Source organism: Pipistrellus kuhlii, unplaced genomic scaffold (assembly GCF_014108245.1).
Source record: "Pipistrellus kuhlii isolate mPipKuh1 unplaced genomic scaffold, mPipKuh1.p scaffold_m20_p_1, whole genome shotgun sequence".
NCBI lineage: Eukaryota > Metazoa > Chordata > Mammalia > Chiroptera > Vespertilionidae > Pipistrellus > Pipistrellus kuhlii.
Window position 1 is genome coordinate 99,187,811 of NW_023425404.1, and position 24,889 is coordinate 99,212,699.

At 40.5% G+C, this 24,889-nt stretch overlaps 1 protein-coding gene across 8 annotated transcripts in view; it reads right to left on the bottom strand.

Moving 5' to 3' along the window:
• Nucleotides 1–24,889, bottom strand: part of TOGARAM1 (TOG array regulator of axonemal microtubules 1) — a 148,030-nt gene that overhangs the window by 53,782 nt on the left and 69,359 nt on the right. For 5 of the 8 annotated variants that reach the window (XM_045587617.1, XM_036458229.2, XM_036458185.2 and 2 more), the window contains 6 exons: nucleotides 22,783–22,883; nucleotides 15,045–15,194; nucleotides 7,977–8,075; nucleotides 2,951–3,126; nucleotides 2,244–2,397; nucleotides 1,916–2,050 (listed from right to left, as the gene is read on the bottom strand). In XM_045587617.1, coding sequence (XP_045443573.1) covers nucleotides 1,916–2,050; nucleotides 2,244–2,397; nucleotides 2,951–3,126; nucleotides 7,977–8,075; nucleotides 15,045–15,194; nucleotides 22,783–22,883 — 815 coding nt within the window. The remainder of the gene's footprint in view (nucleotides 1–1,915; nucleotides 2,051–2,243; nucleotides 2,398–2,950; nucleotides 3,127–7,976; nucleotides 8,076–15,044; nucleotides 15,195–22,782; nucleotides 22,884–24,889) is intronic. The other 3 variants (XM_036458225.2, XM_036458210.2, XM_036458217.2) reach the window with 3 other exon arrangements.

A 24,889-nucleotide genomic window follows, 5' to 3' on the forward strand; every position in this document is an offset into this window, starting at 1 on the left:
CTGGAATCGAACCCGGGGACCTTTCAGTCCCCAAGCCGACGCTCTATCCATTGAGCCAAACCGGTCTCGGCTATGTTTTTTATTTATTTACCACAAGTAAAGGTCAAGAATTGTTATCTTTCTTTTAATTAGTTTTTACTGTTTCTCTTCACTACTGCTGTGTATGTGCTCCATGTGAGTGACGTAGGTGCTTATGTAGGTGGGTTCCAACTTAGAGCAAAAATCGCAATACATTATGCTGTAGGAACGAATCTCTTACGTAACTGGAGGACCTACTGTACATAATTTTTTCTTTTTTTAAAAACAAAGTTTATCTTATTTTTTAATTTAGGTATAATTGACATATAACATTATATTAGCTTCATGAGTATAATATAATGATTCAATATATATATACAGACTGCAAAATAATCACCACAGTATGTCTAGCAACCATTGTCCCCATACATAGTTATAAAAATACTAGAGGACCAGTGCACAAATTCGTACACCAATGGGGTCCCTCGGTCTGGCCTGCGGGATCAGGCCAAAACTGGCTCTCTGATATCCCCCAAGGGGTCCCAGATTGTGAGAGGGTGCAGGTCAAGCTGAGGGACCCCACCGGTACATGATTGAGGACTGGGAAGAACTACGGGAGGGCTCCGAAGTGTGTCCAGCCCATCTCACTTAGTCCTGATCTGCCAGACCCCAGCAGCAAGCTAACCTACTGGTCAGAGCATCTTCCCCCTGAAGGTCAGTGCAAGTCATAGCAAGTGGTTGAGTGGCCTTAGCATATCATTAGCATATTATGCATTGATTGGTTGAACGGATGCCTGGACACTTAGCATATTAGGCTATTATTATATAGGATTTTTGTTGTAATGAGAACTTTTAAGATTGACTCTTTTAAAACTTCCAAATATACAATAAAGTATTATTATCTATAGTCACTACATTGTACATTACATCCCCATTACATATTTATTTTATAACTGGAAGTTTGTATCTTTTGACTCCTTTCACCCATTATACCCTCCTCCCCTTGTGGTAATTATCATTTAGTATTTGAGGATACAGAGTTTTTAAAAGTTTTCACAACTTCTTGCATTACATTGGGCAGCCAATCAGTGAATCTTGGTCATCATTGATGTTTCCATCCCTCTTTCCCTCTCCCTTACTTTCTCTGAAATCAATTAAAATAAAATAAAATAAAATAAAATAAAATAAAATAAAACAATACAGGAAAGGTGGAGCCTATGCTTGGCCAGGTATGGAACCTTATAAGTTACTAAATGAGAGTACTGAATAAATGATAAATATAATTTTTAAAAATCATGACCTAATATCAACCAGCTTCACAATCTCTGTTACCTTACCTATAAAATGGAAAAACTCTATTCAATGAAACGAATATTTGCAGGGAGCATAAAAGAAATCTTTGAGAAAATCTGGATCTTCGAGTCTGTCTAATGACTCCTACTGGTTTAGTGTTCTCTCCGTCACCAATGAGCTGAACCAGATGTGGCCTCTTAAGCTTAACAAGCATTGTGACATTACTATTTACCGTATTTTTCGGACCATAAGACGCACTTTTTTCCCCCCAGAAGTGGGGGGGAAAAGTCCCTGCATCTTATGGTCCAAATATAGCCTACACATATACTTTAAAAAAAATTTTTTTTTACTTGCCCGGCTCTGTGTGGTCTCTGTGTGCTTGCCCGGCTCTAAAATGGTTCTAAATGCTGCTGTTTACTTTACAGGGTTGATTACATGTGTTTATGACTGTGATGTTGGGTTTTAATGCACATAAAATATTTTAGGACACTATTTGTTTCAGAGTCTTTTTTTCTTCATTTTCCTTCTCTAAAAACTGGTGCGTCTTATGGTCCGGAGCGTCTTATGGTCCGAAAAATACGGTACATTTAATCAAGTGACTTATCTGAATCTGAAAACACTAGAGATGGTGACCTTTTTAAATTGGCCCCTGTTTTCAATTGAGGGTTAAAGGTAATGTTTTCTAAAGAGGAACTCTCATTTTTTGATATTCCCATCTCATCTCCAAAAATATTTAAATCTAGAAAAAGAAAAACAGTCACCCCCTGCTTATGAGTAATAATTATTTATTATAAGATACTGGGTTTTATAAATTTCAGCATTATAGTTCAACATAGTCCACTATTAGCCAGATATAACCCTAAGTTAAATCTCATTACACTAGCTCTAGAATATTATTGTTAAAAAAACCCCAAAAGCTAAATTCCACTTACTTTCTGATGTCATTTTTTCAGTTCCTGTATGTTTCATTTCCTCCCAGGAATTATGTTCCTTCTGTCCACAATCTTTAATGTCAAAAAGTTCCTTTTCCTCTTTCTTCTTTTGTTTCATCTTGCCAAAAGTAAATTTTGAAACAGAAAGTTTGATCTGCATTAAAAAGTTGAAATATCTGAAAGTATTCAGGGAGTGTGACATTTAAAATAACTATTCTAATCTCAGACAACTGTATATAGGCATTAAATGTCTATATACACTATAAACCATACATTTCTTAGTTCTTACTTCAGGAATCATAAAGTAGAATAGGATTACATAGAGATAATATCCAACTAAATTTTTGTCTGAGGATATTAGTCTGTTATTCATTGAGTATATCCTAGAAAACTGTTATATATATATATATATATATATATATATATATATATATATATATATGATACATATATGTACACATACACATATACATACATAAAGTAACATATAGTATAAAATACAACAGATGCTATACCACAACATGAACATATTTGGTGGGAAAAAATAATTTATTATTTTAAAAATTAGCATCAGAATTTTCAATAACATTGCAATTAAAAATTTTTTTAACTGGAACACTTTCCTCAACCCAAATCAGACATATACAAAACAATAATGTATGACAGGCTTAAAGTTAATCTACTAATTAAGAAGAAAATAACCTTACATCTTTTTCATTCTCAACATCAAGATATGATGGAATACTTTGTTGGACTGATCTTCCATAAATCCCTGATGGTGGTTCAAAGCTTTGTTTAACTGAAAATTTATACCCATTTTCAACAGAAGATATCATTGACTGGCTGCAGGTTGCCGGTACTGAATTTGAACTTCCAAATACACCTGAAATTAACCAACAATAGACTGCCATTAAGTATCTATGTGTCCCTCTGAATAACGAAGTTTAAGGTAAGGCTTTGGTCTTCAAAAAATAAACAATATATATAGTTAATAAGAGAAACATTCTATTAAAAGAGTATTATGCAATAACCATCACTCCACAAACCATGCCCACCAGCCAATCAGAAGCAAATATGCAAATTAAACCAACCAAGATGGCTGCGGCCACAGAGTGAGCAGGAGGCTTGGCTCAGCTCAAAGCTACAAAGTTTCAATTATAGAAGATAAATAAATCCCAGATACCAGGGTCTCTGCTTGGGTCGCTGGGTGCATGGGCAGCCTGAAAACCACCACAGGTCCCTCACCCCAAGGCAGGGGTCCTCAAACTTTTTAAAGAGGGGGCCAGATCACGGTCCCTCAGAGAGCTGGAGGGCCGGACTATATGAACTACTAATTCCTACTGTAACACCTCGGCTGCGCTCACTGCCCAAAAAACCTGGCGGGCCGGATCAGACACCTCTGCGGGCCACATGTGGCCCGCGGGCCGTAGTTTGAAGACGCCTGCCCCAAGGGAACCCTCACCCTGATCTGGGACACCCTTCGGGGCAAACCTGCCAGTCCTCACCCATGCACCAGGCCTCCATTCTCCTATCTAATAAAAGAGTAATATGCAGATTGACCATCACTCCAACACACAAGATGGCTGCCTCCATATGGACATAAGATGGCCAGCAGGGGAAGGCAGTCGGGAGGGACCAGGCCTGCAAGGAAGGGAATTGTGGGCAATCAGGCTAGCAGGAGAGTGCATTTGGGGGTGATCAAGCCTGTAGGGGAGGGCAGTTAGGGGTGACCAGGCTGGCAGAGGAGGGAAGGTGGGGACAAATAGGCTGGCTGGGGAGCAGTTAGGCATCAATCAGGCTGGCAAGTGAGTGGTTAGGGGATGATTAGGCTGGCAGGCAAAAGCCGTGAGGGGCAATAAGTCAGCCAGGCAGGCAAGCAGTTGGGAGCCAGCAGTCCTGGATTGTGAGAGGGATGTCCAACTGCCTGTTGAGGCCTGATACTGGTAGGGGTCCCAGATTGGAGACATTACAGGTTGGGCTGAGGGACAGCCCTCCCCCCACTCCCCCCACATGCAAGAATTTCATGCCCAGGTCTCTAGTGTTAATCATCTCTATATAAAAGCCCAAGTAACCATCCAACTGGTAGCTACGATGCACACTGACCGGGGGCAGATGCTCAAAGCAAAGGCATGGAAACCTGGAACAGGTTTATTAATCTCAGAGGGAAGAGGGAAGGATAAGGGCAGGAAGAGATTAACCAGAGATCTTATATCCATATTAGAGGCCTGTTGCATGGATTTGTGCACATTGAAAGGAAATTAATTAGAAGGTAGCCGGTGGGGCAGGACTGGGTAAGATGGGCCAGATATGCCCTGGAGCCAGCCTACCACGGTCCCTCCCTGGCTGGCCACACTTGGGGTGATGCCATGGCTCAAAAGGTGTCTACAGAGTGAATGGGGTCCCTCTGGCAGGTAGGGACCCTCAGCGTGGCCTGTAGGGATCATGCCAGAAATAGCTGACATCTGGAGAGGTCCCGGAATGCGAGAGGGTACTCTGCAAAGTTGCTGTTGTAAAGGGTGTGGAACGCAAACTCAGTGTTCAGTAAATCATATTTGGGGCCGACAGTACTCCAGCAACAACACAGAGCTAGAGGTGGAATTGCGTGGTCCCACGAGGAATCAGGCTCCCTCCTCTCTGGTTTCGGGGTGCGTCACCTGAGAATCACTGCTGCCACGTCACTGCAGCTCAACAGCTCCTGCGTTGAGCATCTGCCCCCATGTGGTCAGTGCACATCACAGCAACTGGTCAGACAGACCCTTAGCACATTAGCCTTTTATATATATAATAGAGGCCTGGTGCACGAAATTCATGCACGAGGGGAGGGGTCCCTCAGCCTGGCCTGCATCCTCTCCAATCTGGGAACTTTTGGGGGCCATCTGACTGCCTCTCAAAATCTCAGACTGCTGGCTCCTAACTGCTCGCCTGCCTGCCTGCTTGATTATCCTGAACAACACTGCCTGCCTGCCTGATAGCCCCTAACCACCTCTGCCTTCCTGCCTGATTGCCCCTATCTGCTCCCCTGCTGGCCTGATCGCCACTAACTGCCTCTGCCTCACCCTGTACCTGGGACCAAGGCTTCCCTCCTCCAACCAGTCGCAGGTACCCAGGACCAGGGCTTCCCTCCCTTTGGCTGGCTGCAGGCACCCAGGACATTAGCTGGCTTTGCCCAGGCCAGCTGCAGCCACAGGGATCATGGGTGGGCAGCTTTGCCTGGGCCACAGCTGCAGGCACGCAGGACCACGAGGTGGGCAGCTGTCCCTCTCCCAGGCCACAGGCACAGGGGTGGGCAGCTTGTCCCTCTCCTGGGCCATAGCCTGGCTGGTCCCCATTTCTCTCTCCCCAGTTTTGAGTGTCTGAATGGTTATGGCATGATGATCATTTGCATATTAACTCTTTATTATATAGGACTAGAGACCCAGCGCACAATTAAATGTGTGCATGTAGGGTCCCCTAGGCCTAGCCTGAAATTAGAGCTATGTCTGCTGTCCCGTGATGCCTCGCACGTTCTTCAGATACTGCCGGCACCCTGCCACACTCCACTGATGCTGCTGGCACCCAATGACGCTCCAGGAACACTGTTGGAACCTTGTCAAGCTCCAGGGATGCTGTTGGAGCCTTGTGATGCTCCACAGATGCTGCCGGTGCCCAACAACGCTCTGTGGACGCTGCTGGTGACCTGCGACACTCTGCCAATGTTGCTAGAACCCTGGTGGGAGTAAGGTGGGGAAGACCCAAGAGGTACTCCATGCACCTCCTGGTATCCGGTCCTTTGGTCGTTACAGCCAACTGGCCTTTTATAATATAGTGGACCGGTGAATGAATTTGTGCACCTTGGCCTGGCCTGTGGGAACTGGGCCAAAACTGACCTAGTGCATGGATTTGTGCACTGGTGAGGTCCCTTGGGCTGGCCTGTGCCCTCTTGCAATATGGGACTCCTTAGAGGATGTTGGACTGCTGGTTTCAACCCGCCCTGCAGGCCAGGCTGAGGGACCCCAGGTGCATGAACCTGTGCACTGGACCTCTAGTATGCATATAAGATCTTTGATTAATATCTTCCCACCTTCCTCCCTTCCCCCTTCCTTTTGAAATTTATCATGTTTCCATGCCTGTACACTGAGCATGTTCCCCCTGGTGGTCAATGTACATCACAGCCACCAGTCAAATGGTCAGATGGTTGCTTAGGTTTTATATATATGGACTAGAGGCCCAGCGCACACATTCATGCACTGGTGGGTTCCCTCGGCCTGGCCTGTGGGGATTGGTCTGAATCAGAGCACCAGGTCTCTGACATTCCCCAGAAAGGTCCTGGGTTGCGAGAGGGCACAGGCCATGCTGTGGGGCCCCATCAGTGCATGACTCCATGTACTGGGCTTCTAGTAAAGTATAAAAGCAAATGCTCTAATAAGAGTATTACAAGACATAATATAAGTGCCAAGTTCACAGGAAGGAAAGGCTAATATGAGGTATTAAAGATGATTTCAAGAAGCAAGGATATGCCTGGCTGGCATAGCTCAGTGATTGAACATCTACTCATGAAACAGATGGTCATGGTTCGATTCCTAGTCAGAGCACATGCCTGGGTTATGGCCTCAATCCCCAGGAAGGGTCGTGCAAGAGGCAACTGGAAAATGACTCTCTCATCATTGATGGTTTTCTCTCTCTTTCTCCCTCCTTGTTCTCTCTGTAATCAATTAAAAATATTTTTTTTAAAAAAATATATATGTGTGTGTGTATATACATTTTATCATATATATATATTATATATATATTATATTATATATTATATATATATACATTATATATATATATGATAAAAAGAAGCAAGATTTGAGCTGGGACTGGAAGACAGAATGAATTTGGAGACTAGAGGAAGGGAAGGATATCCTATGAAGGTAAGTATGCTTGTAAGCAGACTTGAACAAGTATAAAGCATGAATATGGAATGAATAAATTAGTTTGGTTTGGTACATGGAAAGTAGAAAACTAACAGAAAATAGAGTATGTTGGAGTCAATCTGAGGAGGGCCTTTATATGACTTAATGAGACTCTTATCAGGTAAAGAAGTTAGGGAAGCTTTTCAGACATTTCATTCTTTTTACCAAAAATAAGATGTATCTCCTCAATGCCTGTCATCACATTCTAGTTTTTCAATTAAAACAGAGTCTAGTTGGGACGTGTTAAGTAATTTGATAGGGGATCCCTTCCCAATGTGTATGGATGTCAGATCATCATGATTTACACTTTAAATATCTTATAATTTTATTTGTCAGTTAATTATCAATAAAGCTGAAAACACTTCTTCTAATTTTAAAGGATATTTGCAAATATGTACTACAAAGGTCCCCTAATCCCCTAAAATATAACAGGTGTTAATTCTAATTTGGTTAGACACTATATAAGTGGTAATAAATTTATATTAATTTGTACTGATCACTAAGTTCATAAATAAGGACTACCATTTGAATTTAAACTATGGTAAAATTGTCTTAGCTACTTTAAAATTGCCTTAGATGTATCCAAATGTACATAAAATATCTCTCTGAAAATTACTGACATGACTTACTGTAGTTTCACTAGAAATGTGAATTATTCACTTCTAATTCTTTCCATTTAATAACTTTTCAAAATGAAAGTTCTATTCAACCCCTGGATCAAACTCTTCTTTATTGAGATACTTTGCTTATGAGTGAAGAACATGAAATACAATTAAAAAGCTAAATAGCTTTGAAATACCTTTTCCAACAACTACTACTGAATCTTCTGATAAGGTATTTGTGGATGTGAAGTCAAAACTGGTAATATGTTGTAAATTTGATGATGACCCTGTAAATCCTAAAAAACAACAACAACAACAACACACACCCACATTAAAAAATACATAGTATTTTGGGATATCATAATATGGTCTTTTAAACTAAAAAAATTATTATATACAAAGAATTTAGAATTTATTTATTCACACATGCTCATTAATTCAATAAATATTTATAATTTGAATATCTAATATAAACTAGGCACTGGAGAGAAAAGAAACCTTCATCCCTTAAAGAAGTTTATACATGCAGTGTTAGGGGGAAAGATACACAAGAAAATAATCCCACGCACAGCCAGTGTGGCTCAGTGAAAAGACATATATCCAGATGTTATTTATAATGGCCAAGATATGAAAGCAGGCTTAGGCAGGCCCACAGGAGCAGACACAGACAGGGACAGGAGGGCTGGCCTGCAGCCTCCGTGGCAGATCGCAGGCCAAGAGAAGAAAGGGTGCGCCCACTCACAGCCTTGTGGCCACTAACAGGCTCAGAGTAAAATGCTGACAGCAAGTTCTTTCAGTATAATTGGGGCATCAGAGATCCACAGAATGATCATTTCTTTTTCTATGAAACACATAACTCTAACACACTATTTACAATTAAATAAGTTATATATATTTTGACATTTTACAGGCCTGGAAAGTTACATATAATGATCAGCAAAGTAAGACAATGAATAGAATTTTTAGACTTTTAAAGATGCAACTAGCCGAAGCCTGTTTGGCTCAGTGGATTGAGCGTCAGCCTGCGGACTGAAAGGTCCCAGGTTTGATTCAGGTCAAGGGCATGTACTTTGGTTGTGGGCACATCCCCAGTAGGGGGTGTGCAGGAGGAAGCTGATCGATGTTTCTCTCTTATCGATGTTTCTGACTTTCTATCTCTCTCCCTTCCTCTCTGCAAAAAACCAATAAAAATATATTTAAAATAAAGATGTAACTAATTTCTGTCTAGAAGTCAAACCAATTAAAAAAGTGATTGTTTCATTGTCCCATAGGTCATTAGCCAGATTGTATATAATTTAAGTTTTACTTCAGGCAATCTTATTTGAACAGCATTATCAACCTGTCAGTCCCTTCACTGAGTTAAACAGAACTTTTGCATCTGCTATCATGTATTTGAATAAGAATTATGTATTTAACACATGCAAAATTTTGTTTTGACACAATAAAACAAAATATTATTTGATTCTTCCCTGAACACAAAAAAGCAAACTTGATTCATTGGTGTGGCTTAGGCTAATTTTTCAAATATCTACACTAATAAAAGAGAAACATGCAAATTAACCATCACTCTGCTACACCCATCAGCCAATCAGGAGGGAATATGCAAATTAGAATACCAAAGATGATGGCCACCCAGTTGCTCCAGGTGCCAGTAACCAGGCAGGGCAGGATGCCTGCTATGAGAGGGAGGGTGGGGCTGCAAAGGGATCTACAGGAGTGGCACTCAGGCTGCAGGGAAGACAAAGACTGCAGACTCCAGAGTCTGCAGCAAAGATGGTAGACTCCGTCCAGAGTCTGCAATGAAGCTGAAGGTGACAGACTCTGGCCCGAGCCTACAGCAAAGGTGGCACACTCCAAGTGGAGTGAAGGCCTGGGTCCCAGTTGCCAGAGGAAAAGCAGTGCTGGAAGCCCAGGGAAGAAAGGCCCATTACACCAATCTCTTTGTGCAACGGGCTTCTAGTTGGTAATAAAATTCATGTAGGGATCTTCACAGAGCCAAGAATTCTCTTTTTCAGGCCTACATATTCAGCATCTCCAGGGAGGAGGCCTGTTATTTTGTTTTGTTTTTTAATACTCACCAGAGGATATTTTTTCACTGCTTTTTAGAGAGAGTGGACCAGAGGAAGAGGGCGTAAGAAAGGGCCTGCTCACAGCTGGCGGCAGGCCCTTGCCAGCAGTCCCACCTCTGCACATGAGCTGCAGAGGAAACACCTTTTCTGACTACTCATTGGCTAAGCTCCCTGTATGTTACTTGCAGTGTTCTAGGTAACTTGCCTAATAAGAATCCAAGAAGGTGATCTAGGGTTTTTCTACCTCCCTGCTGGAGAAAAAAAATGAAGGTTGGCTGCTAGAGGGTCTAAGGAATGTCATATCCTGCCCTAGCTAGTTTGGCACAGTGGACAGAGCCTCAGCCTACTGATCGCAGGGTCCAAGTTCGATTCTGATCCAGGGCATTTACCTAGGTGGCAGGCTCCCCATGGCCAGGACCCAGGTCAGGACTCATGCAGGAGGCAACCAATCGCAGTGTCCCTCTCATACTGATGCTTCTGTCTTTCCCTCTCTTTTCCACTGTCTAAAAATCAATGGAAAAATATCCTCATGTGAGAAAAAGAAAGAAAGAAATGTCATATATCATGAAAGACACATTTTGAAAATGCCTAAAGAAAGTTGTCATTTTTTAGTGATGAAAGGTCTGGAATAACTGTTGATGACAATACCGGGGTGGCACTGAAACCGGTTTGGCTCAGTGGATAGAGCGTTGGTCTGCGGACTCAAAGGTTCCATGTTCGATTCCGGTCAAGGGCATGTACATTGGTTGCGGACACATCCCCAGTGCGGGGTGTGCAGGAGGCAGCTGGTCGATGTTTCTCTCTCATCGATGTTTCTAGCTCTCTGTCCCTCTCCCTTCCTCTCTGTAGAAAATCAATAAAATATATTAAAAAAAAAAAAAGAAAGAAAGAAAAGAAAATACCTTGGTGGCTGTGGTAGCTGGTAGTGGCAGCAGCAGCAGGGTGATAGGGGCAGTGCCGTCCCCTGATCAGCCAGGTTGCCTCCTACAGTGGACCTCCCTCTGCAGGAGGAACCTACGCCATCGACAGAACATCCCCTGAGGGCTCTCATACTGTGAGGGGGGCAGGGTGGGCTGAGGGAACCCTCCCCCAGGTAATTAATTTTGTGCACTGGGCCTCTAGTATTTCATATTTTTCTTTAAGTATAGTTTTGAATAATCAAAATTAATGTGTATTGTTTCAGCATATTAATAGCCCCCAAAGATGTTCAGTAACAAAGAAAAATAAATTTCAGTAAATGAAACAATTTACTCAATAGCCCACAAACATTAAATCTACATATAAACTATCAAGAGATGACTAAATGATTAGATAAATCACAGGAAATAAAGAACAAGTTATCTATAAGTAATTTAATATTTGTTATGAGAGAGACTGACATAACCATTTTTCATGTTACTTTTACTTCTTACACTATATTTTGTTCTAAACAAAAATGCATTGAAAGAAATATTGCTCAAATCTCTTGTAAAATGAGAAAAATATTCTTAAAAGATACTTTACATATAAACTATCCTTATAAATCTCTTTTTACTACTTCAGTCCAATTCATTCAACTAGAGAAAAATATAAATGCATGTAATCTAGCTTGCTAACACTTCAACTATTCATCATGAATAACTTTCCCAAAGTTATTCATTGGGGCTCTAAGTTGTTATTATGTTAGAAAACAGGTTTAAAAGGACAAGCAGCAGAGGAGAGGAATGGGAAAAAGACAAAGTTCTGAGATCTTGTCCTACAAAAGTCTGAAGTTTCCTGAAATATTAATTAATTCACATATACAACTCATTGGCATACTTCCTTTGGAAGTCTTTTCATTCCCTGCACTGCATTTAGTATTTACTTTAACCAGCTCACTTGAGAATGCAATTTTGAGTGATTATGCCTAAGGCTACACTATTAATTTTGGTTGGCTCATCACCACTCCATTCCTTTAACATGTGGCACTCAGCACCTTCACTCCTTCATTCATTTTCTCCTCACCTGAGGATTTTTGATTTTTAGACAGAGAGAAAGGGACAGGGGGGTTTGAGGGAGAGAGAAAGAGAGAGAGAGAGAGACATTGATGGGTTGCCTCTCCTACATGCCCCAATGGGGATTGAACCCAAAATCTAGGTATGAACCTTAACCAGGAATCTAACCCACAAACTTTTGGTATTCAGGACAATGCTCCAGCTGACTAAGGAATCACGCCAGGGCTGAACATCTTTATATAGAAAGTATAAGAGAGATATAAAGATAATAGTATATTTATTTTTAAGTATCTTGTCTTGCTTCGGGCTGGTAGAGTAGGGAAAGTAGCAGGAGGGTAGGGAAAGCTTTCTAAAGAAACAGCTTTTAAACCAGTATTCTAAAAGTAGACATGATGTGGACATATAAAGATCAGGAAAAAAAAAAAAATGTAGGCAGACTATACATACTAAAAAAAACTACTATTAAAAAATGCTGGAAAAACTAAGATGGCAGCATATAGGTAAACACATTAAACTGCAGCCTCGCACAACAATTTCAAAACTACAACTAAAAGAAAAAACATCTATCAACAAAACCGTGGGAAAGCTGGCTGAATGGAAGTTCTACAACTAGAAGGAAAGAGAAAAGAGCACTGAGACGTGCAAAATGCTGAAAAGCTGAGGTACGGAGGCTCACGAATCAGGCTGGGGACAGGTGACTGGGTGCACTGCTTTTTTGAACCCGAAGGGAGACAAGCTCCCAATTACTCTGAAATCCAGTTTCTGGGAAGAAGCTGGACTGTCTGTCATTGGGTTGGAAACTGAGAGTGTCTTTATTGCAGAGGTGGACAGAAATCAGTTTACTGCACTGAGGCGTGCAACGCGAGGAGTTGGAAACGTGGAGACGCAGAGAAGGCTGTCTGGCTGCCACCGCTATTTGCTACTCTCTAGCCTAGTGACTTCCTGAGACCCCACCCTGTATAATCTACAAACCCACCCAAGCTCCACAAAGTGGCTTTCGCATATAAATGGCCTGCCATATTGCAGTTTAACCTAACAAACGGCAGCTCTGGTCAGAGATCTCCAAAACCTCTAAACCCCAAGCAAAGAGGACAAAACTGTAGTTCCTGATGTAGCTCCTGCTGGGTGGCCTCAGACAGTAGCTGACCTATACCCCATTGGAGATCCAGAAGCTAGTGTATCTAGTGGTTTGTGTGAGAAGACACCAGATTTTAACTACTCACATCCATAAGTGACACATTCAAGAGGCAGACTCAGTGAGCACTAAAACCCTACTGGAACAAGTCCTTCCCCATAAGCCTGTTTCCAGCACAGCAGTTCTTCCATTATATCTAGACACAGCAGGTCCTCACAGCCAATTGGCCTGGAGGTCAATGCCTCCCAGTGATATCAACAACTGTACACACAGTCCACAAAGGGATGCATCAAGAGTGTCTACCTCAGGTAACTGGGAGGCCAACCCACTGGGCCATATAGGACACCTAGCACATAAAACCACCCTACCAACTCAAGGAAGCAGCGAAAAATGTGGAGAAAAAGAAACAGAACATAAACAAAAGAAATGGAAGAAAACAAATGACTGGATATAGAGTTCAAAACCACAGTTATAAGGTTTTTCAAGATTTGAAACAGAAAAAAGCTAAAAACACTCAACCGAAAAAGCAACCACAACAAAAAAATCCAAAAATTTGAAGATAGTGTAAGAAGCCTCTGGGACAACTTTAAGCATACCAACATCAGAATTATGGGGATGTCAGAAGAAGAGAGAGAGCAAGATATTGAAAACCTATTTGAAGAAATAATGACTGAAAACTTCCCTCACCTGGTGAAAGAAATAGACTTACAAGTCCAGAAAGCACACAGAAGCCCAAACAAAAGGAATCCAAAGTGGACCACACCAAGAGACATCATAATTAAAATGCCAAGGGCAAAAGACAAAGATAGAATATTAAAAACAGCAAGGGAAAACAGTTAATTACGTACAAGAGAGCACCCATATGATTGTCAACTAATTTCTCAACAGAAACTATGCAGGCCAGATGGGAGTAGCAAGAAATATTCAAAGTGGGAGCATTATCTCAATTCGTTGAGGTTCTGCTTCTCAGCATATGTCGACAGTTTGGCTCAAATAAACTCACAAAAATTCTTTACAAGTAAAAAAAAAGAAAGAAAGAAAGAAAGAAAGAAAGAAAAAGAAACATTCAAAGTGATGTATAGCAAGAACCTACAACCAAAATTATTCTACCCAGAAATAAGAAAAGTTGACCTTATTACAATCGTAGTTGCTATACATAAAAAATGATAGCTCCTTAAACTTACCAGATTATTGCAATGCTTAAATACAGGTTACTTCTAATTATCCTATTTAAATATTTATACCCTTAAAAAATCACTTACTCCTTGCCCTGGCTGTGTGGCTCAGTTGGTTGAAGTGTCATCCTTTGCAATGAAATTTGGTTGCCCATTTGATTTTTGGTGAGGTCCCAAACCTAGGTTGTGGATTCGATTGGTGGGCATACTAGTACATATGGGAGACAACTGACTGATGTTTCTTTCTCATATTGATATCTCTCTCTCTTCCTCCCTCTTCCTTTTTCTAAAATCAATAAACATATCCTAAGGTGAGGATTAAAAAAAATCACTACTCCTTAACTTAAGGGAAATTTTTTAAATGAAGCTGTAATAAGATCTCTGAAAAAATGGAAAGAGCAATCACATAGATGCTACTTACTACTAAGAAAAACAAACAAAGAATGTAAATTGTTAGTGATAATAAATAAGCCTTCCCAGGTTCTACCACAAGGAAATTATATTCCAGTTTCCATAGTTACTCCATTGTTACAACCTACATAGGCATTTGAGAGTCATTTACTCACATGATTTCTCCACCCATTTTAGTGGTAAAATGTCTTTTTTAAAAAGTGTGTGTGTGTTTGTGTGTTCTGGGGGGGAAGCAGGGTAAGTAGGAATTCCCTAGTTTTAACCTATTGGGTAGGTGCTTCCCTGCACTGGCTCCTCAGGCAAGCCCATAAGCCAATAGATGAATTATGTGTTCTCCTACTTAGTAAAATTATTTGAGCAACAACATATTAGCAGAAGGGTAAGAGAAAAAATTTCAAAACTGAGAAATTTCAATCAATGTTTCTTTAATGGCAAGCTTAGGAAGGATTCTGATTTAGAGACAACCAATCTTAAAAATTAACTTGCTATGAAATTTACTAACCTTTTGTACGCTTATGTCTTGGGTGTTCCTTATTTTGTATTTTTAAAACACTAGAGGAAATGTCATGTGACCTAACATCTTCAAAATCACCACATTCAAAACCATAGTTCATACGTTGACCAATTATGCTTACGTTGGATGTTGCAGTCCCTACAAAATAAAATAACAAAAATATTTATTTGAATGATTAGGTAATAATGGTAGATACATATCTCCCCTCTAAACCTATCTTGCCTTCTATCCTTTAAAAAATGTCAGTAATATGCCGAAACCGGTTTGGCTCAGTGGATAGAACGTCAGCCTGCAGACTGAAAGGTCCCGGGTTCGATTCCAGTCAAGGGCACGTACCTTGGTTGCCGGCACATCCCCAAGGGGTGTGTGCAAAAGGCAGTTGGCCGATGTTTCTCTCTCATCGACATTTCTAACTCTCTATCCCTCTCTCTTCCTCTCTATATAAAATCAATAAAAATATATTTTAAAAAAAGTCAGTAATACAACAGAAGAAATTATAACATTATAGTAATTTTAAAAGTTTTACATTATTTTCAATTTTGTGTTACTTTTTACTTACTAGCACATAAAAACATTTATTATAAGCCATACAACAACATTTTACAAAACAGGCTTTAAAATGACAATGAAATAGGAGAATCCAAGATGGCTGCTCGGGTAGGCAACTAGCCGCAGCCGCACACAACAATTTCAACAAAATTCAACTAAAATAAAAAATGGACATTACCCAGAACTACAGGAAAGTCGACTGACTGGAAATTCTACAACAAGAAACAAGGAGAAAACCAGAAGGAAGCGCGGAGGAGCTGTAAAAGCCCAAGGTATGGAGACACGAGGCGCGCGCAGAGAGGACAGAGCCGGAGAGGAGGGAGGCCGAGTGCCTGGCTGGCGGTCCCAAGCGGGAAGGAGAGAAAAGCTCCGGCTGTGCTGGGCCCAGCTCCAACTGCTCTGAACCCCAATTCTAGGCCACACCCCGGGGACCCAGGCTCATCCATAGGGAGCCGGGCTGTGGGGTGGGACTCTGGGGAAGCGGCGAGGGGAGGTCCCGGAGGCGCGCACACTGCACTCAGAGAGGGGCCGGCTGGTTGTGCCACGGGATTGCCCTGACGGGAGGGAGACAGGGGCTCCAGACTGCTCTGAACGCCACCTCCAATCCCACTACCAACTGAACTGAACCCCAATACCGGACTCATTGAGGGAGAGCATAGACAGTTTGGCAGCAGGCGAAAATCGAGGGCACCTTTCTCTCAGAGGCGCTCGCAACAAGTACTGAAGGACCCTGAGTCTCAGGAGTCACATAGGGCGGGGCTGACGAAAGCCAAGGCTGTAGGCTCCACCCTGAAACCCCGCCCCATCAGGAAAGCTGCCTGCGAAAATGCCTAAACCAAATAGATCACAAACGAAAGAAATGGAGGACAAAAAGCGACTGGATATAGAGTTCAAAACCACACTTATAAGGTTGTTCAAAAATCTCCTAGAAAAGGCCGATAAAATAAACAAGACCTATGAAGATATGAAAAGGGATCAACTAGAAATAATAAGGGATCAACAAGAAATAAAGAATACATTGTCTGAAATAAAAAATATTTTATGGAGTCCTAAAAACAGAATGGAAGATCGCAAGAATCAAGTCAAAGATTTAGAACATAAAGAGCTAGAAGACACTCCTCCGCAGACGCAAGAAGGCCAGAGAATCCAGAAAGTTGAAGATAATGTAAGAAACCTCTGGGACAACTTCAAGCGAACCAACATCAGAATTATGGGGGTCCCAGAAGATGAGAGAGAGCAAGATATCGAAAACATACTGAAAGAAATAGTGACAGAAAACTTTCCCCACCTGGTGAAAGAATTAGACTTACAAGTCCAGGAAGTGCACAGAACTCCAAACAAAAGGAATCCAAAAAGGACCACACCAAGACAAATCATAATTAAGATTCCAAGAGCAAAAGACAAAGAGAGAATATTAAAAGAAGCAGGAGCAAAGAAGGTAGTTACCTATAAAGGAGCACCTATACGATTGTCAGCTGATTTCTCAACAGAAACCATCCAGGCCAGACGGGAATGGCAAGAAATATTCAAGGTGATGAATAGCAAGAACCTACAGCCAAAGATAATCTATCCAGCAAAGCTATCACTCAGATTTGAAGGTCAGATAAAGAGCTTCACTAATAAGAAAAAAAAGCTAAAGGAGTTCATCACCACCAAACCAGAATTATATGAATTGCTGAAGGGGGTTCTTTCAGAAGAGAAAGTAAATAAAGATAAAAATTATGAACAACAAATATGTAACTATCAACAAGTGAATCTAAAAACCAAGGAAACTAAAAAAAAAAGAATCTGAGGAACAATATTAACTGTTGAATATAATGGAATCAGAGGTATGGAAGGGGAGTGAACTGTTTATTCTTGGGGAAAAAGGGAGAGGGGGATGTGGGAAGAGACTGAACATAAACTGTGCACCTATGGATGAGGACAATGGGGGGTGGGGAAAGGGCAGAGGGTGGGGTGAGAAGGGGGGGGAAAGGAACATTTGTAATAATATGAACAATAAAAATTTATTTAAAAAAATAAATAAAAAATAAATAAATAAAATAAAATAAAATGACAATGAAATAGAAAATTCAATGTTGAAAGAAATAATGCAATACATATGTTAAAAATATGACAAGCATTTCATGTTAAAATGACATTTTAAGTTTTACAGCAAAAAGAAAAATTTTAAGTCTAAAATGTTTAAAATGTGTCTTGAGACATCCTTGCATTGAAAAGCTATTGGTTTGAGACTCCATTCTTTTCTTAATATATATTTTTATTGACTTCAAAAGGAAAGGGAGGGGGAGAGACAGAAACATCAATGATGAGAGAATCACTAATTGGTTGCCTCTTGCATGCCCCAACTGGGGATCAAGCCCACAACTGAGGCATGTGCCCTGACACTGAATCAAACTGTGACCTCCTGGTTAACCATTCACCCACTGAGAAACACTAGCCAGGCTATCTCTCATTCTTGTGTAATGGGTCTATACTGGTCTGGCTGGTGAAGTAATAAACTACATCGTGACTAAGAGCTCAGAATCTAAAATCTTACTTCCTGGCTTTATTTTTTGAAAGTATTTCTTTTCTTTTTAAAACAATTTAATTTAGAGAAGGAATAAGGGAGAGAGAAAGAGAGACAGAGAGAGAGAACAGAAAGAGAGATGGAGAGACATGGGTGTGAGAGGTAAATCAATTGGTTGTTTCTCTTATGAGACCCAACCAGGGATCCACCTGCAACCTAGGCATGTGCCCTGACTGGGAATCAAACCTGAGACCTTATGGTGCACAGGATGACACTCCAAGCAACTGAGCCCCACTGGCCAGGACTCTGGCTTTAAAACGTAATACCACCTTAATTGTAAAATGGGTATAACAGTAATACTTCTTCCAGAACTGTTGAGAGGATGAAATGAAGAAAATAGATGTAAAGTGTTTAGCAAAGTGCCTAGCATATTATAAATACTTAAACAAATGAAAACCTTAATGTAGGCCTCCTTTTAACAAATGCCAAAAATTTAATATATATGTTTGGATGTTTAAACTGACCACCCTGTGCTAATACTCTGCAGCTGTGAAAACCACTGTGGACTAAATGAAAGTCCTAGGCAATTATATTTGAGTCAACATCCATTTTTATTTATAGCCCCTATGTAAACCATTAAGTAGTGATAACAACATATCATGTTTTTAATATTGTTGCGGGTATTTTAATAAAACGATAATAAGAGGAGGTGGGTGGTTGCAGGTGGGCTAGAGATGATTGTAAAGGGCACTAGGCCAGTTCATAGAAAATGATTTAAAACTATCTGATAATAGCCTGGCCAGAATGGCTCAGCTAATTAAGTATCATCTTGTGCATTGAAAGGCTGTTGGTTTGATTCCTGGTCAGGACACATAACTGGATTGCAAATTCAATCCCTGGTCCTGGCACATATGGAAGGCAACCAATTGGTGTTTATCTCGCATCTCTCTCATCTCTCTCTCTCAGCAATGTCCTCAGGTGAGGATTGAAAACAATCTGATAAATAAATTATAGAGAACTTCCAGGAATAAAATGGCTCTCTTTCCAAATTCTTTTTAGTTTTGTTATTCATAAAGTAAGCTTCATAAAGATAGTGGTTTTGAGTGAAAATATTTTCTATTAATAGGTGAGACTAATCATTAAAACCAAGAGCTGGTTCTTTTTAAATATATGTATACATTTTAATTGATTTCAGAAAGGAAGAGAAAGGTAGAAAGAGAAACATCAATGATGAGAGAGAATCATTGATCAGTTGCCTCCTGCATGTTCCCTACTGGGGATCCAGCCCACAACCCAGGCATACGGTATGCTCTGACAGGGAATCCAACCGTGACCTCCTGATTCATAAGTTGATGTTCAACACTGAGCCATGTGAGCTAAGAGATTTTTAAAAAATATATATTTTTATTGATTTCAGAGAGGAAGGGAGAGGAAGAGAGACAGAAACATCAGTGATGATAGAGAATCACTCCTTATCTGCTTCCTGCATAACACCTGCTAGGAACTGAGCCCGCAACCCAGGCATGTGCCCTTGACTAGAATCAAACCCTTCAGTCTGTAGGCCAATGCTCTATCTACTGAGCCAAAGCAGCCAGGGCTAAGCGCTGGTTTTTTAAAAAGCTAAACAAAATGACAAACTTTTACCATCATATGGTACTTCCTGATTTCAAACTACAATATATTACAAAGCTCGTAATTATAGCAGTGTTGTATTGGCATAAAAACACACATAATTATTGAAACAGAACAGAGAACCCAGAAATAAAACTACTTATACATGGTGAGTTAATTTACAGCAAAGGAGCCAACAATATATAATAGTGAAAGGACAGTCTCTACAATAAATGGTGTTGGGAAAATTGGACACCACTCCAAAAGAATGAAACTGATTATCTTACAAACTACACAAAAAATTAACCCAAATAAATTAAATGATAAGCTCATTGACATCAGTCTCGGCGATAATATTTTGGAATTAACACCAAAATCAAAGGCAACAAAAGCAAAAAATAAGCAAGTGGGATTACATTAAACCAAAAAGCTTTTGCACAGCAAAGGAAAAGGCAAACTACAGAATGAGAAAAAATATTTGCAAATCATATAAATGTAGAGTGCCACCTGAGAAGGCACACGGACATTCTTTAAATTGTCAGCTGAGCCCAAGGCACTGACAGAGTCCCTGTCCCAGTTATGCCCCCCAAGAGCACAGGGGGGTGGAGGGTATAACTCTGTATATGGAGCACATACACAGCAGTAATGAAGTGAAACAGTAAAAACAAATCAAAAGAAAGATAACAATTCCTGACCTTTACCTGTGGTAAATAAATAACAAAAAACATAAAGCATTAGTTTCTGACTTATGTACCTTTGTCCAGGTGTCAGCAGGGACGGGTCCAGATACATAATCCAGTAATGCTAGGGGTCTAGTTAATGAAAATAAGCTCTTTTGACCCTAAATTTTGGTGTTACTTCCTGGTATTTTGGGATATAAAAATAAACCTGCTGCATGGCTCGGGTGCTTGCTTCCTCTCCATCAGAGAGAATGGCGCCCACCTAGCTCCCAGCTTGATGAATCTATTTCTGCCTCTGGTGTCCTTCTTACTGTAATTTCTTAATCTCCAGCTCCTCCACTCAGGAACCTGACTGTTTCCTTTTCCGTGATGGAGATGGACGAGGAAAAGAGAGAAACATCCCCCCCTACAAAAAGGGTTTTAATATCCAAAATATATTTTAAAAACTCATGCAACTTGATGGTTCGGCTGGAAAAAATGGCGGCTATGGGGGGGAGAAAAGAGGAACAATTGTAATAATCTGAATAAAGATTGATTTTTTTTAAGTTGATAGGATTTTTATATTGAGATCATGTGAAAATAAGTATTACATCCTAATTTGTTGTAATTTATTCATAATGCCACAGTTTACTAATCATAAAAAATCATATGCAGTACCCATCCTAAATAGGTCAGAATCCAAATATATTTCTAATTGATTACTAATAAATTAGAGACTTCCAGGTTAGTTCACAAAATGTTTAACATAAGATACACATGAATTCAACTACTAGTTAAAATTTTTTTAAGAAACTGTCTTTTTCACAATTTAACTAAAAAAAAATTTAACTAGTAGTTGAGTTCATGTGTATCTTATGTTAAACATTTTGTGAACTAACCTGGAAGTCTCTAATTTATAATCATTTTTCATAAAAAAGAATTTATTAGTAATCAATTAGAAAAATATTGGATTCTGATCTACTTAGGATGGGAGAGCATTATTCTAAGTGAAATAAACCAGTCAGAGAAAGATAAATACCACCAAGATCTCACTCATATGTGGAATATAGTGAACAACATAAACTGATGAACAAAAACAGATCCAGAGACAGGGAAGCATCGATCAGACTATCAAACCTCAGAGGAAAGGTAGGGGAGGGATAGGTATAAGGGAGGGAAAATCAACCAAAGGACTTGTATGCATGCATATAAGCCTACCCAGTGGTCAAAGACACCGGGGGGGGGGGGGGGGGGAGAGAATGGGGAATAAGGACACATATGTAATACCTTAATCAATAAAGAAAAAAATAATAATAAAAAGAAATTGTCTTTGTGATGTCCACTGGTTCTCAAAGCTGCATATTAGAGTCACTTGGAAAGTTTTCAAAAATTGATGGCCAGGTCTCTTTTCATATCAATTAAGTCTAAATGTCTAGGAGCTATGGGCTTAAATGGAGATCAATTATTCAGGTAAATATTTTTTGAAAAAAATATTTTTATTGATTTCAGAAAGGAAGGGAGAGAGAAAAACATAAATGATGAGAGAGAATTATTGATTGACTGCCTCCTGCATATCCCATCCATGGAGATGGAGCCTGCAATCTTGGCATGTGTATTGACTGAGAATCAAACTGTTCTGATTCATAGGTCGATGCTCAAACACTGAGCCATGCTGGCTGGGCCAGGTAAGTACATTATCTACCAAGAATAAAACAATATTTAATCTTGCCAAAATGTCTTTTTAAGGAGTTAAGAGGATTAGTCTTAATTGGTAACTACAGTAGGTTCTTGGGCTACAGAAATCCATTCCTATGGTGTGACAATTCTTGCTGTAAGTCGGAACCCACATACATCACTCACATGGAGCACATACACAGCAGTAATGAAGTGGAACAGTAAAAACAAGTTAAAAGAAAGATAATTCCTGACCTTTACCTGTGGTAAATAAATAACAAAAAACAGAAAGCATATATGTACATTTATCGAAATGAGGGAACTTTTTGTTTTTTATAAATAAATGGAGATGGTGACATAACCACGAAACAATGTACGTCCAGTCAGACGTAATCCGAGGACTGCCTGCATAAATTCTAACACTGAAATGTATACATTATCATTTTTTTCTTTTCTTTTTTAAAAAATATTTTATTGATTTTCCAGAGAGAGGAAGGAAGAGGGATAGAGAGCTAGAAACATCCATGAGAGAGAAACATCGACCAGTTGCCTCCTGCACAACCAACATACATGCCCTTGACCGGAATTGAACCCGGGACCTTTCAGTCCGCAGACCAACGCTCTATCCACTGAGCCAAACCAGTTTCGGCTACATTATCATTTCTGACATCATTTAAAAATCATACTCTCTATAAACCACATTTATAAAACAGTCATACAATACCTGTACTGGGGCTCTGTTCAGCTATTTGAGAGATTTTATTCTTTGCAGAAGAAAAACTTGTTAGACAAAGTTTTGATCCAAATGTTGGTAATATGTCTGACCTAAAATGAAACAAAGTAATTTCAATAAACATTTAAGATCTAGAGCTATTCAACACTCTAAAATCAAACATTCTTTATACTTTTTATTAATTCACTAAACAGGCAGCAAGTATAAAAAACTATGGCTCAGAATGTTTTTTAAAAATATATGTATTTTTGCATTGATTTCAGAGAGGAAGGGAGAGGGAGAGAGAGAAACATCAATGAAGAGAGAGAGAATCAATGATGGGCTGCTTCCTGCCAGGGATTGAGCTCACAACCTGGGCATGCGCCCTGACCAGGAATTGAACTATGATCTCCTGGTTCATAAATTGACACACAATCATTAAACCGCACCAGCCAGGCAAGAATGTTTCTTATTGGTATTCCTAGTTTACCTTTTGAAGTTCCAATATTTTGAACATACGGTCAGTAATTAGTCATGATGATTGCTAAAGGAACTTAAAACTCTCTAACTTGTGCCATACAATCTTTTGTTAAATCAAAAACCAAAACAAACAAACAAAAAACAAACCCACACAACTATTTAAGGAGACTTAATTCCAAACTAAACCAAATGATTCTAATTATATAATATTAGAGGCCCAGTGCATGAATTTATGCGTGGGTGGGGTCCCTCGACCTGGCTGGCTATTGGGGTCAATTGGGACTGCAAGAATGCCCTGACCACCAGTGGGCAGCTCCTGTGTTGAGTGCCAGGCCCCTGGTGATTAGTGTGCATCATAGTGACCTGCTGACTGGTTGTTAGGTCACTTAGGCATATATATATATGTATGTAAATCTGCCTCACACATAACTAGAGGCCAGTGCACAAAATTCATGCCAAGCCTGCAACCTCAGCCCAGCCTGTAACCTCTCCAATCTGGCACCACTCAGGGGATGTCCAACTGCCATATGCCCACAGGAATTGAGCCTAAACTGGCAGTCAGACATCCCTCTCACAATCTGGGACTGCTGGCTCCCAACCACTCGCCTGCCTGCCTGCCTGCCTGATTGTCCCTAACTGCTTCTGCCTGCCAGCGTGATAACCCCCTAACCATTCCCCTGCCAGCCTAATTGATGCCTAACTGCTCTTCTGCCAACCTGATTGCCCCCAACTACCCTCCCCAGCAGGCCTGATCACCTCCAACTGCCCTCCCCTGCAGGCCTGGTCCCTCCCAACTGCCTTCCCCTGCAGGCTTGCCCCCCCATAACTGCCACCCCCTGCTGGCCTGTTGCTCACTCTTTTGATCACATAGGGGCATCCAGCTTGTGTAAGGGTGTGATGGTCAATTTGCATATTATCTCTTTATTATATACCATAATATAAAAAGAGATTTAACTCTTTGATAAATAAGACATCTGCAACTAGTGAGTTTAGTGAGAGCCACTTTCTTCTTCAACTACCATTTGTTTCTATTCCTAACTTTATAAAGGCTTAGAAGCCTTATTTCACTAAGAAAGCAGCCCTAGTTGGTTTGGCTCAGTGGATAGAGTGTTGGCCCCTGAAGAGTCCCTGGTTCCATTCCAGGTCAGGGCACATGTTTAGGTTGTGGGCTTGTTCCCCAGTGAGGGGGAGGGGAGTGTCCAGGAAGCAGCCAATGAGTGATTTTCTCATCATTGTTCCTATCACTCTCCCTCTGCCACTTCCTTTCTGGAAAAAAAAAATCCTATATAATAAAAGGCTAATATGCAAATCAACCAAGCAGTCACAATGACACACACTGACCACCAGGGGGCAGACACTCAATGCAAGAGATGCCCCCTGGTGGTCAGTGCACTCTCCCAGGAATACCGTTGTTCAGCCAGAAGCTGGGTTTAAGGCTGGGAAGAGCAGTGGTGATGGCAGGAGCCTCTCCTGCCTCCATGGCAGTCAGACATCCCATAGGGCTTCTGGACTGCAAGAGTGCATAGGCTGAGCTGAGGCACCCTCTGAGTGCATGAAAGGTGTGCACTGGGCCTCTAGTATATATAAAAGCAAACTGAAGAATGTTAAATCTTACTTTAAGTAACTGTTTTAAACTAAT